The sequence below is a fragment of the Melanerpes formicivorus genome, unplaced genomic scaffold (assembly GCF_026170545.1).
Source record: "Melanerpes formicivorus ecotype bairdi unplaced genomic scaffold, bMelFor1.0.p_v2 SCAF_12, whole genome shotgun sequence".
NCBI lineage: Eukaryota > Metazoa > Chordata > Aves > Piciformes > Picidae > Melanerpes > Melanerpes formicivorus.
Window position 1 is genome coordinate 14,486,544 of NW_027142364.1, and position 16,530 is coordinate 14,503,073.

The following is a 16,530-nucleotide window of genomic DNA, read 5'->3' on the forward strand; positions in this document are numbered from 1 at the left end:
GCCGTGTCTTCGCAGCTAATAAGCCAGTGCTGTTGGAGGAAATGCTCCACAACTTGGATTTCTGTGATATTTTGGTCATTGGTGCAGAACTGGATCCTGAACAAGAGTGTTTAGAACTGGATCATGTGGAGCTTCAAGGAAAACATCTAGATGCCACAAACTCCACAGCAGGATATTCAATCTATGGTATGGTCATATCTATGGTATGCTTTCCCCTATTTCTTCCCGACAATTCCCTCCGACAATTACACTATTGGAATGAAAGGACTAATGTGAAAGAAATCAGACACAAATCTGTGCTAGTTGTAAGGTATTCCAGGAGAGACAGCCTGAAAAACAGTCACTTCTGTCTGTCTGGGTGTGCTGTGTTTGTTCTTTGAGATACAGCACAGCTTTGTCTTGATCTCAGAATTCCCCTGCTATCCCCAACTGCAGAAAATAGAAACACTGATTGTTTTAAACATGAGGGTTCTTGGGGATCATTGTGGTGGAATGTGGGAATGAGGAATGAGGGGCCTCCTCAGTGCTCTTGCACAGTGCTGATAACTCATTGTTCTTGCTGCTTTTAATTTATTGTGTGTGTTTGCTGTTGTGTTTGTTCCTTTCCAGTACAGAATAGAATAGAATTAACCAGGTTGGAAAAGACCTTCGAGATCAAGTCCAACCTAGAATTGCAACCAACACAATTGCATTCATTTCCAAAAACTATTCTGACATAGTTTAGTTAATCAGCCAGAGGCTGTATTAGGAAGTATTTGATGCATTGTCATTTTCAGATCATTCTGCCAAGATTAGTGTGTTCTGTGAACATTTGATTTCTCCTATACTGCACAGAACATTTGTCACATGGCTTCTCCCTGAGATTATTACTGCTCCGTTTCAGGTGTGGACAGCATGCACAACTATGAACAGGTTCTTCGGCAGATTCGGTATCGGAACTGGTACACTTCTGCCACCTTTGAAAGAAAGTTCAGAGTCAAGTGCTCAGAGCTAAATGGACGGTATACGAGCAATGAATTTAACTTGGAGGTGAGGAGTCAGTCAAGTTTTCTTTCCCATCATGGAGGCTGAACACTAGCCTCATCTTCAGTGACACTGTGTTTTAGTTTAAATATGTAAAACACTTGATATGTTCTGGTCATTATAACCAAATAGAGGGAAAATTCTAAGTTCCATTCAAATAGGAAGTTGATGTCTCCTGTGGGCATTCCTCAGTGTGGGTGTCTCTCTTCTACTTCTTATGTAAGGATATTATGCTTTTCTTCAACTCCGCTAACAACATACTCCTGTTCAAGCAGAATGGAGGCTAAGGTCATCATCATTCCATGACACAAAATCTCTTACAGGTCTTTTTGAAGATTTATACACCTGCTCAACAGTAAATCCTTGCAACCTTATTAGTATTTTCCTTTGATTGTTTTTTGTTTTAGGGTTTGTGAGGGTTTGGTGGGTTTTGTTTTTTTGTTACTGAACTTGACATATTTTCTTATTGTCAGCATTCATCTTCCCAGTTTTTCCAAGCAGTAGCTACTTAAAATAAGTTCAATAATTTGTTCATTATCAGATGCTACTTTACATGATTTCAGAGTTCTTTGCTGGAGTTACTTGGTACCTGGCCTCTAGGCTGGATCAGCTGGTTATTCAGAATAGCCCCGTTTCTGCTGAGGTGCTCAGCAGCAGTTCTCAGTCCCTGAGCCACTGCACTGGACTTAGTACTAGCACATATAAGCTCAAGAGAGCAAAATATTCCTGTGGTAACTGACCATGCCTCGGTGATAAATCCAAGAGCACATGACAGATGAAGTCCATCCTATGCATTCACTACTGCATACTGCCTGTACTCCTCAAAGTGCAGGACCTTCTTTGCAATAGGCTTAAAACTTAGAAGTTGGTTCTGATGTTTACATGGTTTGCATTCTGCAGCCCTGGCAATGACTTCAGGGGGTTTGCATATAGCATAACATACTATAGGTAGGACAGAGAACTGATATAGTATCTTCAAAGAAAGTCACTCTGAAAGTAAGGATGCAGGGAAAATGCAAACCTCTTTTAAATCCCTCCTACTGTGTCGGTTTTAAACTCAATGAGTGGGATACATTTTCTGTCAGCATTCAGAGTGATAAATCTCCCACTAACTTTCAGAGAGCTAATTGATATATTTTTTTAAAAAAATCCCTATTTATCCAGAGGGAAACATTTTTAATGCTAGAAATGAGAAATACATTAACCTCTGTGTTTTTCACTGACATAAAAAAACACCACAACTATTTTGGACTTTAAAATCTATGAAATAACGTTCCTATCTGCTGATGAACTTCACAGCTCAGTATAATGTATGGAGCCAGCAGGCTTGAAATACAGAGCACTTTTTAGTGTCTGATCTCTTATCTTCTCTTGTGCCAGGTTAACATTCTACACAGCTCCAACTCCAACTTCATGGAGCATGTAAATCACATGATAGTACAACCACAGTTTCTCCAATCTGTCCACCACCCAGAGGCAAGCATAACTGCTATTCACAACTCAGGTATGTGATGACTTTACAGAGACTGCTCCTAGTGATTCTGGTATGTTGGTACTTCCCTTCTGATTTCTTACATGTCAACAGATATAGCCCTGGAGGCCATAGTTAGAGCTTGTGAAACCTCTAAGAAGTTAAGAAAATGTGTTGTTTCTAGTGCTCAGTTCTGTGAAGGCTCATATTATCTTTATACATCTGTGCTTCTAGGGCACATTCATTTCTGCTCAGCTCTTTCCAAGCAAAAGGCAGAAATGTTTGTGTTCTTTTATTTTTTATGTATAATGTCTGCAATGCTTCTATTAGCTGCTGTCCAAGCAACTGTCTGGATCTCTCTGGAGTAGAGAGAGCTCCACCAAGCCATGTACAGGAGGCATTAGCATATATTAAATACAGAATTTAAGTTGATTTTGGTAGACAATATAAGCTACGATATAGATCCCAATCTGAAGCCTTTTCAATGAAGGCAACCCATGGCAAAGATATCTGTTCAAATGCTGGCCTCTGAAATCCTTTTAGCTGGGTTATATATATGTAAAGAAGGGAAGCTGCTGTAATGTGTAGATAGTTTTAAGTAGTTATAATCGGTTATACTTAGAAAATTGCTGTATTTTTCTGTACACTTGTACAGGCATTACTGAGATGAAATGGAATATTTACCAATGAACTAGAACTATTGTAAGAGGAACTTTTTCAAAATGAACTCTTTAATCTTTAATATTGTTCTGAATTCAGAGTATTGCCTAAGAGGCAAGGCAAGGTAATAAGATGGGGTACAGAACTACTATAGCTCCTGGAACTGCAGTACCTAGCAAAGGCACATAGGATGTGGCAGCACTTCTCCACTAACCTAATTATGGAGCAGGTAACAGCAAAATAGTTCAGAGAGATTTCTTCCTGTGACTAGGTGGAGACAGAGGCTTCTCAGAGTGCAACGGTGAGGAGTCTCCCAGGAAGGTTGTAACACAAGCAAATACAGATTCTAGTTAAGTTTATTTCTTGGATACAAGGTGTGCCAGGGGAGGTTTAGGCTGGATCTTAGGAAATATGTCTTCACTGAAAGGGCTATCAAACATTTAAATGATCTGCCTGGGGTAGTGGTCGAGTCACCACCCCTGGAAATGTTTAAACAGCATGTGGCCCTGGTACTCAGGGTCACAGTATAGGGGTGACATTGCATTGGACTAGATGACCTTGAAGGTCTCTTCCAACCAAAGATACTCTGTGATTTAGTAATTGATTCTGCACTGATTGACTACTTGTCTTCTGTAATGAAGTGGCTTAAAGAACAAATAGTAGGCATACTCACTTTTTCACTTATGATTTACAAAGCTCGTTATGAGATAACTGCAAGCAACATTTCTGTTTGATCTGCCTTAGGGAATGGGCAATTGTCCACTCTTTCTGTGGTCCCAGGCACATGGCTGTGTCCAAAGGAAGAAATGCTGAGAGGAAAACCAGGCAATGTATTTAGTGTTTAGTAGGGAATTTCATCCACAAATATAAGCCCATTCCTTTTTCCTCCCTTTGTTCCAGTCGTTCCAAGTGTGGCTACTATTGTTATCATAATCTGTGTGAGCATACTCATCTTCATCATCACCTTGGGGATCTATCGAATTCGGACAGCTCATCAGCACAGCTCTGCAGACAATGAAGGCAGCAAAGAAAATGAAATGGATTGGGATGACTCTGCTCTGACTATTACTGTCAACCCCATGGAGGTACATAACTGAGACATAGTATTATATCATGATCCTACCAGGAGCAACTGTTGGGGCTAGTAGCTTACTCAGCAGTGAGCCTTAAACCTCTTTCAGAGTACACTTGTTTAGGCTTGGCAGAACAGTTTTATCTATGTAGACTCAGGACCCCATCTCAGTTTTCCAGTCTGCGCACCATGATAATATCATAGTATCATAGTATCATTCAGGGTTGGAAGGGACCACAAGGATCATCTAGTTCCAACCCCCCTGCCATGGGCAGGGACACCCCACACTAGATCAGGCTGGCCAGAGCCTCCTCCAGCCTGGTCTTAAACACCTCCAGGGACGGGGCCTCAACCACCTCCCTGGACAACCCATTCCAGGGTTTCACCACTCTCATGGTGAAGAACCTCCTCCTCACATCTAGCCTGAATCTCCCCACCTCCAGCTTCATTCCATTCCCCCTAGTCTTATCACTACCTGAGATCCTGAGAAGTCCTTCCCCAGCCTTCCTGTAGGCCCCCTTCAGATCCTGGAAGGCCACAATTAGGTCACCTTGGAGCCTTCTCTTCTGCAGACTGAACAGCCCCAACTCCTTCAGTCTGTCCTCATAGGAGAGGTGCTCCAGCCCTCTGATCATCCTTGTGACCCTTCTCTGGACATGTTCCAGAGCAATAATTGAGCACTTAGTTAATATTTGCTGTCAAATATAATTATTAAATAGGATGGTGAAGAATTCTTGGTTGCAACATTACTCTCCATCCGCATTTGCACGCTATTCCATTCTTGTTGCAGTCCCTTTTGAATATTTGCTACTGACTGTATCATATTTGATGCCTAATACTCACATAATGACAGAAAGCAGGATTCCCCAGCATGTTAGCAATTCTAAATGTGGAATAAAAGCTCACGATTTCACAATGGCTGGCTAGCAAAAAGGCACTTTCCTTCTACTATCTCTCTTTCATTTCTTCAAATGTACTGTAGAAATATGAAAAGCCTCACCAGACAGAAGAGGAGAGTGAGGAAGAAGACATAGAAGATGAAGATGATGAAGAGACCACCAGCGCTGAATCAGATGACAGTGAAGAGGAGGAGGATGAGGAGGATGAGGAAGTGATTATCCAAAAGGCAGACAAACAGAATGTCACCAGGCAAGAGCAGTTGGAGTGGGATGATTCAACACTGCCATACTAACAGCCCTCCAGCCATATTGCTCTTTTGTAACAACCAATACAATGTTTTTTTCAGAGTCTATGAATTCGTTGACAGGATTGGAACTTTTGCTTGCCCGTAACTTTTGCCTATAGTGATCTTGTTGTAGTAATTGATAATGATAGAACTGACCCTTTTCTTACAAAGTTTGGGGGAAAACATGGTACAAACATACTGGTATCACCAGTAATAAGGTAATCCAGATCTGTTAGCAAGCATAGTTCTCAATTTCCTGTTTCTATACCATAGATATGTGACAAAAGCCCTGTCACTCAATCCATAGAGGTTTTTGCCTTTGCTATTTTTTTCATACAGGAGAGATTTCATCTTGTTACAAAGAATTACTTGTGTGGGTCCAAATAGCAGTGGCCATTTGACTTCACACTCTTGCAGTGTAAAATATAATCCACCTTCAAACTGGGCAGAGTTTTAGCGCTACAGGTGACAGAGACTGAATTCCATTTGTTGTTTTGTCCTGCCTTCTTGGATGTTAACTATCTTTCTTCTACAAGGGAATGTCTAGGACTTGTCACAGGATGCATGTATGCCTGTGTAAAAGTGGACAGTGTACTTTTCAGGCATGCTGTCAGAACCCTCAAGACAGAGATTTTATCCAAACCACCCCTAGAAGCTTAAGATATGTTTGAAAAAACAGCAACAAGGGGCTGCTAATGGTTACAAGGAAAACAATCATTGTGTGTCCACAGTTGGAGTAATATGATCTTATGCAAACTGTAAATTCTAATGGGACTGATTTACTGAAAACCTGTAGAGCTGCTCATTAGTTATGGATTGAGCAATTTGCAGCAAATCAATGCTTTAAACCATCTGTCTTGTAAAATCATTAGCTTGCTGCAGTATCTTCCTGAAGTAGTGGAAAATAAGTGACCTCATTATTCCATAGCTGTATATGGTTGGGATTTAAACAATGATTTTACATGAGGAAAATGTTCCCTTTTTCTTTAGTGAATACCGGCTGGAATTCCTGTCTGACTGTATTCTGTAAAACATTATGCCCTACTTCTTGTCTACCCTCACCCACCTAGGAATGGAGAAAGTGACAACATCCACAACTGTCAGCTCTCATTCGTGCTCATAATTCTCCCTTATTTGTTCTTCCTGAAGCCATTGATGTTGAGAAACAGTTTTATAAAGTAGAACAAGAATAAATAAAACCTACCTGGATCCAAAAGAACTGAAAACAAAACCTAAACTCTTTAGAGGTTGAGAGAGTATTTTAGTTTGTTATGGTAACACAGCATATTTTTCTTAAACACTGTTTAAAAAGAAAGAAAAAAAAAACAAAAAAAAAGAAAAAAGAAAAAAATCTACATACAGTGTGGTGTTAAGTCTGTGTGGTGTGTTTTTTGTCCCCTTAATTCTCTTTGCATCTCTAAATGCTCTGCATACCAAGTGATGCAGCACTTGCTAGGATAATGTTCTATTGGCATGGAAGCGAACGCTGCCTAGTGGCTTGTCTGGTTTTTTCCCAAAGCACTTACTTCCTTTGTAATTTCATCATTGACTTTTGATTTTGTAATTTGCTGTTTTAAACGAGCTGCCTCCTCTTCTGTCTCCCAGAGAAACAAGCAGTCAGTCAGTCTTGCCACAAAAGGACATTCCTGAGCACCCGTGAATGGTAACTAGTCGTGCCACAAAAGGACATTCCTGAGCACCCGTGAATGGTAGCTGGTCTTGCAGAGTAACTCAACCTGAGCAACCTTGAGGGAATCCGTCAATACTAAATTATCAGCAGCTTCTAGATATCTTGCAATATAGAGACTATATCCCATATGGGTTTGGGGAGTCTTTTAATTCCAGTTTCTGCATCTGGCATTTGCAGAAAAAGATTGACAGCAACCGGACCTTGGAGTTTAATAAGTAGGAAGTAAATAAAAAAGAAAAGTACTTTTTCAACTAGCAATTTTCATGGTCGTTTTTGTTGTGCCAGCAATCATGGAATCATAGAATTGTTTAGGCTGGAAAAGACCTTTAAGATCATCCAGTCCAACCACTAACCCAGGTCACAGCTAAACCATGTCCCTCAGCACCACATCTAGACACCTTTTAAATCCCTTCAGGGATGGTGACTCCACCACTTCCCTAGGCAGCCTGTTCCAGGGTTTGACAACTCTTGTGGGGAAAATATGTTTCCTAATGTCCAACCTAAGTCACATTGGCATCATGGTTAAGAGTGGCAATATAGAAATTTTCTTGTGTGAGGAGCCATGATTTATATTTATTCTGATCATGCACATGTATTAAACTAAAGAGAGTTATGTGCAGAATCCAGCCAACATCATCAATAAATACAGTTTCTCTGTAGGAATAAAGATTGGGAAGCTGGCCAAATTTTCTCTTTCATAAAAGCTTAGTGTTAAAATTTCTGAATATCTTGAACAGAAATACTATGATAGAAATTAACACTAGAAATTTGTTCAGGACACTGGGGATGCTAGAAAATGATCTGTTTGTTAGTGACGTGAAGCAGGCTCTTCATGCTTGTTATCAGCACCTATCAGCAAAGCTTTCTATGCAGGAAAAAAATGGAAATGTTTTAAATTAAATCTCTCTATTTCATTGTGAATTTCAGATTTAAATGGACTTAAATAATTTTTTAAGTTTATGATATTCCTCAGTATCCTTATTATTGTTTTTAGCACAGCAAACATTAGGGCAACTTGAAGACCACAATTTATAAACTTATTGACAGCCTTTGATTCTTCATGCGCTTCGTCAGTGTGATTTTAGCTCCAGTAGATTTTTATCTGTTCGTTTCTGGAAGCAAATCTTTTCAGGTCATGCTGGTACATTACACAAGCAGCAAACAAAGTATCTTTCTCCACTGAAAATAAACCTACATTTTTAAACCTAAGCAGGGTAGTACAGGAATGTGTATTATCACTGGTTTGAAACAGGCTGTTCAGCAAACTCCACTGTACCACTGTACTCACTTTAGATTACTCATTGGAGTGCATTATGCAGCATTTTTCATTCAAATAGAGAAATCCTTTTCACAGCATGTTAGTGAGAATGAGAGACTTCTTCATGGATTGAACCTTAGAATTAGAATATCTATATGGAAGTTGGCAGCAATGGCTTCATGAGAAAAAGTATACTAGTAGAATAACACAGAAATACCACTTGTGCTGAAAAAGTCAAACAATATTTCCTCCCTTCTGTGAACTATTTTGAATGTAAACTACTTAGCTAAAATAAAACCAGAAGATCTACATATATATGCATACAGACATACACACACACTTTGCTTTTTTCCCTAACCACAAGCTGAGAGTCTCTTGAAAGAAGTGTTTATTCTGCAAGCTCTGAAATGGTATCACCAGTGTTTGGCGCTTTAAGATGTTGTGTTTATGCTTAGCCCAGCTGTAAGGATGAGCTATGAAGATACACAAATAAAGGTGGCTTTTTTTAGAGTAGCCATAAACAAAAGCAGCCAAAAAACCATCTCTGAAGGGGTAACTGTAATACTTGACAGCAGGGCTCTGGGATGCCAGAGCTCTTCAAATTTTTGGAATTGTAATCTAAAGCTGCAAAACATACAGATGCAAAAGCAAGATGATGATGCACTATGTTCTCTGAAGTACTGTAACTGCCGAAGTTACTTTCTGTGGTCAATAGCTCACTTTTTTTCCCCCCCCACTGCTACCTCCTCCACAGGTATTTCATCTTTGCAAGTAAACCTTAAAATGCACAGCTGGTGAGATTAATCTCAGTATTTACTGCACTGGCTGACACCAGTTCCAATTGGAAATAGACACGTAGAGTTCATGATACCTTTAATACTAATTAAAATAAAACTTCATGATTTGCTCATTCAAGCAGGCAATAGTACCCTGTAGCAGAGGTTTGACTGCTTTTAACTGTCAATGATTTTCCTTGCCAAGGGCAATGGGAAGTGCAACTTATTTTCCTTTCTGGTATGTTGCAGTGCTGGGCTTGCTGTGAGCACATGCACTGTCCTTCCTTACTTCAATCAGGCAGAAAATAAGACTCAGAAAGGGTCAGAGGATTATGAAATTCCTCTAGAGGGGATAAATTTCACTGTCCCTCTTGCAGAAGCTGTCACTGCCTGACCCTCAGCTGAAAGTAATGCCATGGGACATTAGTAGTCACAGATTAAAGACTGGTCAGAAGGTAGCACCTCTTCCTTAGTTTACTTTGGCATTCCCTTTTGAGACTTGCACCCAATTTGTGTCGCAGTTCTTTTGCCCTGAGCTATAACCCGAGAGGCAGCTCTAATGCTTTTACTTGGTGGGGATCCCAGCAGGTTGAGACACAACATGTCTCTTCTGGAAGTTTTGGTGCCAGCACATGCACCACCCAATTCATCTCCACCCCCATCTGTGCTTAGCAGAAAAGGATAATGAAAGATATTATTGAGGTGACAGCGGGTAAAGGTCTCTGGTGGGATGAACCCATTGTGCTGCTTCTGGTGTCCTGGCATATATATTATAAAACCAAAACTAAGGATATTTGCAAAAGCACAGGGGTACTTAGAGAGGGAGAGGAAATTAAACTGTGAGGGCATCTCCAGGGCTTCAAAAAAAAGTCTTGTCTTGCCCTAATGCACAGATGCTGACTGGATTCAATAGCTCCATACCAATACATCTCCATCAGCTTTTTATGCTGCTTGAAAACGACAACAAAAACTCATAGCAAAATACAATTTCCATATAAATAATTTCCAGGAATCTGGCAGTAGGCAGAGGAGGCAAATGCTAGAAGTCTTGCTGGCTAACATCATGACTAATACCTTGACTTTTTTTGGCAGATTTGCTTCACCTCTCTGGAGTGTAGCTGGCTCCTGGCTATGTACTCCCTACTGCTTCTGCACAGCTCTTAAAAACACCAGTAGGTTAACAGCGATAGAACAGCTCATTTGGCAGAAAAATAAAAGTGTCAGAACTTGGTAAAAAGGATTTTAAATTAATTAAGATATTTGTTGCTTGATGAATAAAATTATTTAGTGAAATAAAGTTTTGGACTGATATTGCCAGCTGCCAGATTGAGAAATAACAGTGATGATAGCAGCAGAATTTAGAAAAAAAGAAAAAACCCAGATGAACAAAGTGAGATTTCATATTGTGTATCCACATAAAAGAGTTTGCATACATAGACATTTTAAGTATTTAATTTTATATGTATGTATATATATATATATATATAATTATATTACCTAGCCTGGAAATACAGCTTTTCCATCCAGTGTTTTCTGTGAAGCTGCATCTATTCAGGCAGCAAATCTAGAGCTGCTCTGAGACTCTGGAAATCTGTGCTCTTAAAATGGGCCACTTTGTGACTATTTAGAATTCCAGTCAGATGGTAGTCATCTTGATGAGTAGATGGAAATCACATACAAATGGCCAGGCTCTGTTTCTCTCCTGATAAAATTACATAACAAAAAGTGGAACTTTTTGGGTGCAACCTATACGTGACTCAGCCACATCTTACTTACTTACCTTTGACCACCAGCCATGGAACTGATGCACCTCTGGAAGATCCCTGTAGCTGCTCACCTTTACCTGTTGTCTCTTTAAGGCAGTCCTCATACAGCAGTTGGGAAATCTGAGGAGGTGATAGAAATAATAATAGAAAAACACAATGTCAAAGAAAGACAGCAAATGTAAAATCATATGTGATAGTACTAAAAATGTTGCTGCTAATTGTGCATAATGCTGTGCCAGATAAGCAGGATCTTCCTCGTGTTTCACGTGGTATCACGAGCCTTATAAGGGCAGTAGGGTTCTGCCTCCTCAGGCTAAGCTGAGAAAGATGACAAGCTGTGTTCATGACCCATTCTCATAGCCTCCCTTGTCCCTCAAAGATATTGGTGATCAGACTGTTTGCTTTAGCGCTAGGGAGTTGTCTTTCAGGTTTTGTGTCTCCGGGACAGCTGATTATTTTTTCCATTAGTGTGGAGAGTAAAGAAAAGTTTGAAGGCTGACCACTAAAACTACATTGGTGTAAAGTACAAACTCTGTTAACATACCCCATCTCAAGAAATATTTCTGTCAAATCTACAAGGAAAGTTACTCCACTGACACCTCAGAAGGTAATTATACTTCATTACCTTTCTATGAGTAACAAGGTACAAGACTGGTATGAGCTGAGGTGTTTTTTTTTCCCCTAAAAAAGACAAGAGCATAAAATTCTCAATGCTGGGAAAGAGCAAAAGTGAAAGGGGAACAAGGGCTTTCATTTAACAACCCTCTGCCCAACAAAGAGGTTTAAAATAGTAAACAATTCTAACCCACATTATTGACACTTAATGCAAGAAAATGAAACCAGAAGGTTTTGTATGTTCATGATCTCATTCTTGGTGATGAAAAGGCAGCTACCACATTCGGTAACCTTTTCACCTAGGGCATTTTGCTGCCTTTTGAGAAGATATCGACAGTGTTTCACTAGCTAGAGTTTCTATTTCTCTGCCTGTAAATAGGAATAATGCTACTGACATCCTTCACAAAGTGCTGTGAGCCCTGGAGATGAAAAGCACTGTGAAAGAGCTTGGTGGTGTTACGATTCAGTAATTCCATTGCTGCTCTACTTACAGCCCTCCGTTGTGGAACACCCCATGCACACACAAAACAAATCACACAATGGTTACTGTCAAGAACCTTGGGTTCCTGTTTCATTAGCTATTGCTTCTGAAGAAACACTCAAAATAGTGTGGAACATCACTAACATTTAAAACAGAGGTCAGAAAGTGCCCTCATTTCTTTTTTTCAACTTGAACTCATATGGAAATTGTTCAGTCATCAGCTGCTGACGCTGCAGGTTGTGTATTGTCAGTGTTTGTGCCTGTGCTGAGAACAAAGCAGCAATTTTTTTTTTCCAGCTAAGTACATTGTATGATGAAAGAGTGCAGCTTTCACTAGGCAAGGTGCACAAAGCCTGCCAGCTGCAAAGAGAAGCTGGCTCCAAATGGAGGACAAAGGTTTTACAATTGTATTCTGTCATACTTCAGAAACCCAGCAAATTTCTTGGGAGTAAAAGGCCTTTCTGCTGCCCTCTCTATTCTTTTTGTATAATTCTGGGTGCAGTTTTGGATTTTCACAGAAAGGGGATATGAACTTCTTTTAGGTGTATTAACCCATGAAATAAATTTTGGCTGAAGTTTTCAGGGTATCTATAAGGGGAAAAAAATCTGTGAAAATGACAATACCTTTTTTTTTCTTCCTATTCCTGCACTAATATATAAAGAGGTATGTAAGACTTGATCAGGTAAACCTGACCAGACCTGTGACTACGATGACATTTCAAACCAGTATTGAACTTGGCAACAAATTCTTGGCTACGATCTGCTTAATACGCACATGTACAGATGAGAAGGTGGATGGGGGTGTTTAGCTTGGCATGCTCTTTGGTATGTGGAATGGCTCAACTGCAGCCTGTTCTTTTAGTGAAATGAAATACTGTTTAGGGAAGAGAGAGCAAGAAGGTAAAAGAGAGTAATAATTTGTGAGTAGCAGAGGGGAAGAGTAAAGGTTTCCAGTTGATGTGGAAAAAAAAGTAGGAATTTAAGCTCTTACAAATGAGAGATTAAAATCTTGAGTGTCAAACAGCAAGAGAAGAGAAACATGCTATTTTCATGTCCAGAACTCACAGCTGCCAGAACCAACATGAAGGAAACATATAGAGGATGTTGAAGGGTTCTGAGATGACCATGTATATATGTGCACATATATGTGTATACATATATATATGTATGTATACCCACCCACCCACCCCACAAAAAAAAAAGTCATCAATCAGTCAACCAGATTGAGGGGGTTGTAATGAACTAGAACCTTGAGTTATTTAGTGTGGTTGCTGCTGTCTGTAGCTGCTTCATTAGTTACCTCCAGCAGAGCTGGAAGGGAGCGAGACCATAACACCTCTTGCTACACTGTGTCTGCATTCAGTAGGGAATATTGTATGGCCAAAGTAGGCTCAAGGTGATTTGGGTCAAAATGTGTTGTCTGTAGTGAGTCTAATTTAATGATATAGGTACCACACATTTTAATTTGAGGTAAGAATCAGAAGTTTCATGCATGGACAACTGTGTGGATTAGAGATTTTCTGCAATCAACGTACTCCACAGGCTGGATGAGGAACTGGGAACAACCAAGAAAGTCTGGACTCCAAGTTGCAAAGGCTCTTAAGTAAACTTTTTGTAATGATCAGTTAACAGGCAGTTTTGTTCAGAGGGTCATTGCAACAGGGATGGGTTATTGCTTTGCAGAGTAATACATAGTGTGGGCAGGATTTCTGATAACCATTTCATCTAAATCTCAGTGTTTGGAAGTCTCTGCTAGATCCATTAAATCCTAGAAATAAAGACTATTAGAAAGAAAGAGTAGTGCAGGTAGAGTATTATGCTAACAGTGCAGAATTTCTCCCTATAATATATTTCCTAGTGTTAGGGGCAGGGGTGGGGGTGTTTCAACCTACTTAAATGTTTCTAAGCCTGGGGCTTCTCCTGCTTCCCTTGGGAGATTATTCTAGAGTCTATTAGAATTCACCATTAGAAAGCTTGTCCTGATAATGAATTTAAATAAACCTTTTTGTAATTTTTATCTCATTAGTCCCTTTTGCACCATCCTAAATAATTCCTCTAACCATGATTTATATCCTTTGAATATTTTTAGATAGTTATCAAGTTCATTGCCTTTGGTCATTTATAGGAGAGTCTATGAATCCTTCATCCTCCCAGTTCATCCCTTCAGTCTCACGTTTCTTACCTTTTAATGAAATGTCATTAATACACAAACTCAGCCCTCTGGTATTTCCTTCAATTAGTCATGGTCAGTTCACTCTGTTAAAGTGCTCTGTGTTGGTGTGTATCACAGCATAGGTTGTCAAAGGTTAAACAATAAATTTGATTTTTAAAATATCTGTGCTGTAATCCATGGATAAATTCTCATACAATTTGGCAGTGTCTTTTATGTTGGTATGATTTAACAAAGCCAGTCAATAACCAGTGGAGTCAACCAAAAACATATTACAAAATTTAGAGGACACAGTCTCAGGCTGCACCAGGGGAGGTTTAGGTTGGATGTTAGGAAGAAGTTCTATACAGAGAGAGTGATTGCGCTATGGAATGGGTTGCCCGGGGAGGTGGTGGAGTCGCCGTCATTGAAGGTGTTCAGAAGGAGACTTGATGGGGTGCTTGGTGCCATGGGTTAGCTGTTTGGGTGGGTTGGATTGGTTGATGGGTTGGACACGATGATCTTGAAGGTCTCTTCCAACCTGGTTTGGTTTATTCTAGTTTATTCTAATAAATACTAGTGTGTTAAACTTTAAAACATCTTCATTGTCTGAAACCAGACATTGTCATTCCTGTGCCCATGCTTTTGAGTCTCCTTACACTAAATAGTAACGATCAGCAATGCTTTCCTTCATGACAGACAGGTTAGTACATGTTGTTTCTCCTCTGAGAGAGAGCAGCTGTTTTCTAAAACAACTGCTTAAGATTTCTAGCTGTACATTAACTACTGTAAAGAAATAGAACTGAACCAGCTTTCTGAGTGCTGCTGTGCCTAACATCATCCTGCACATCTGCAAAGCATTTACAGTCTCTGACTGGCACAATAGCATCTATGGTCTTTGACTGGCACAGTGACTAGTGTGGTTAGTTTTTGAGCGTGTCTCAAGCAAACTTCTGCTCTCTGGCTCAGAAGCCTGATTACACAGGCACACAGAAAGAATGTACAAGGCCAGGTGAAGTCTTTGTGTTTCCTTCTTCTGCATCTTTCTGTACCCGAAAACCAAACCAGAACTGAAATCCTTGTGCTTTGAAGTCCCACTGTATCACTAAGATCTCGGTGAAATAAAATTGTCTTCCTCATTTGCTCTGTATAAAAGGATTATGTAAAACAGAGAGTGAGCACATTAAGCCTTCCAGTGTTCTAAGGGTACTGCACACTTCCCTCAGCACACCCCTGTCCCTGATATAGTTATCAATGAGCATTGTATAAATGCCATTAGTGCATTGAGATCACATGATCAAAAAGAGGGGGAAAAAAACCCTCTCACTAATAATACAATGGGTAAGAGAAGCTAGTGGAAAAACTGTGTGTCATTATAGCTTCTGACAACCTTTCCAAAATTGACCACTGCATGAAGAGTAACTTCAGACTAGTGGACTAGGTGGAGGGATGATTAAGGCCTGCAAGGAGAGATTACAACACAAGGGGAGAGAAATAATATTCCTGAGCAAGGAACCATAAAACATTAGTTCAGTTGTGATGAGCAACGGAGCAGAACTCACATATTCACCCTGTATATTGCTGGAGATTTCTAGTTAGAATAATCATATAGTTTTGAAACATCTTCTATGTTATTGAGAGTGTAGGATTTTGAAGACCTGAGAAATAATCCCATCATGCTGAATGTAGCTCCTCTGAGCCCTAATTGGCTGGTGAAATTCTTGATACCCATACAGGCTGGGAGATGATGAAATTGAGAGCAGCCCTGCAGAAAAGGATGTGGGGCTGCTGGTGGATGAGAAGCTGGACATCAGCCAGCAATGGGCACTTGCAGCCCAGAAGACCAATAACATCCTGGGCTGCATTAAAACAAGTGTGGCCAGCAGATTGAGAGAAGTGAATCTGCCACTCTACTCTGCTTTGGTAAGACTCATCTGGAATACTGTCTCCAGCTATGGGACCTCCAACACAAGAGAGATGTAGACCTGCTGGAGTGTGCCCAGAGAAGGGCTACAAAGATGCTCAGGGGGCAGGAGCACCTCTCCTACGAAGACAGGCTGAAAGAATTAGGGCTGTACAGCCTGGAGAAGAGAAGGCTTCCGGGAGTCCTTATAACCACACTTCAATATCTGAAGGGGACCTGCAAGAAAGCTGGGGAAGAACTCTTTAGAAGGGCTTGTTGCAATAGGACAAGGGGGAATGATTTGAAACTGGAGCAGCATAGATTTAAGCTGGCCATAAGGAAGAAGTTCTTTACAATTGGAGTAGTAAAATACTGCAACAGGCTGCCAAGGGATGTGGCTGAAGCCCTGTCCCTGAAGACATTCAAGATCAGACTTGATGTGGCCCTGAGCAGCCTGATCTCGTTGGAGGTGTCCCTACT

General features: G+C 40.2%; 1 protein-coding gene across 2 annotated transcripts in view; it reads left to right on the top strand.

The window, feature by feature from the left end:
• The window catches only part of CLSTN2 (calsyntenin 2), a 374,895-nt gene extending 360,563 nt beyond the window's left edge, over positions 1–14,332 (top strand). For both annotated transcript variants that reach the window (XM_068145467.1, XM_068145468.1), the window contains 5 exons: positions 16–186; positions 884–1,029; positions 2,404–2,527; positions 4,055–4,239; positions 5,209–14,332. In XM_068145467.1, the coding sequence (XP_068001568.1) occupies positions 16–186; positions 884–1,029; positions 2,404–2,527; positions 4,055–4,239; positions 5,209–5,418 (836 nt within the window). In that variant the 3' untranslated portion in view covers positions 5,419–14,332. The remainder of the gene's footprint in view (positions 1–15; positions 187–883; positions 1,030–2,403; positions 2,528–4,054; positions 4,240–5,208) is intronic.
• Positions 14,333–16,530: the final 2,198 nt, after the last annotated feature.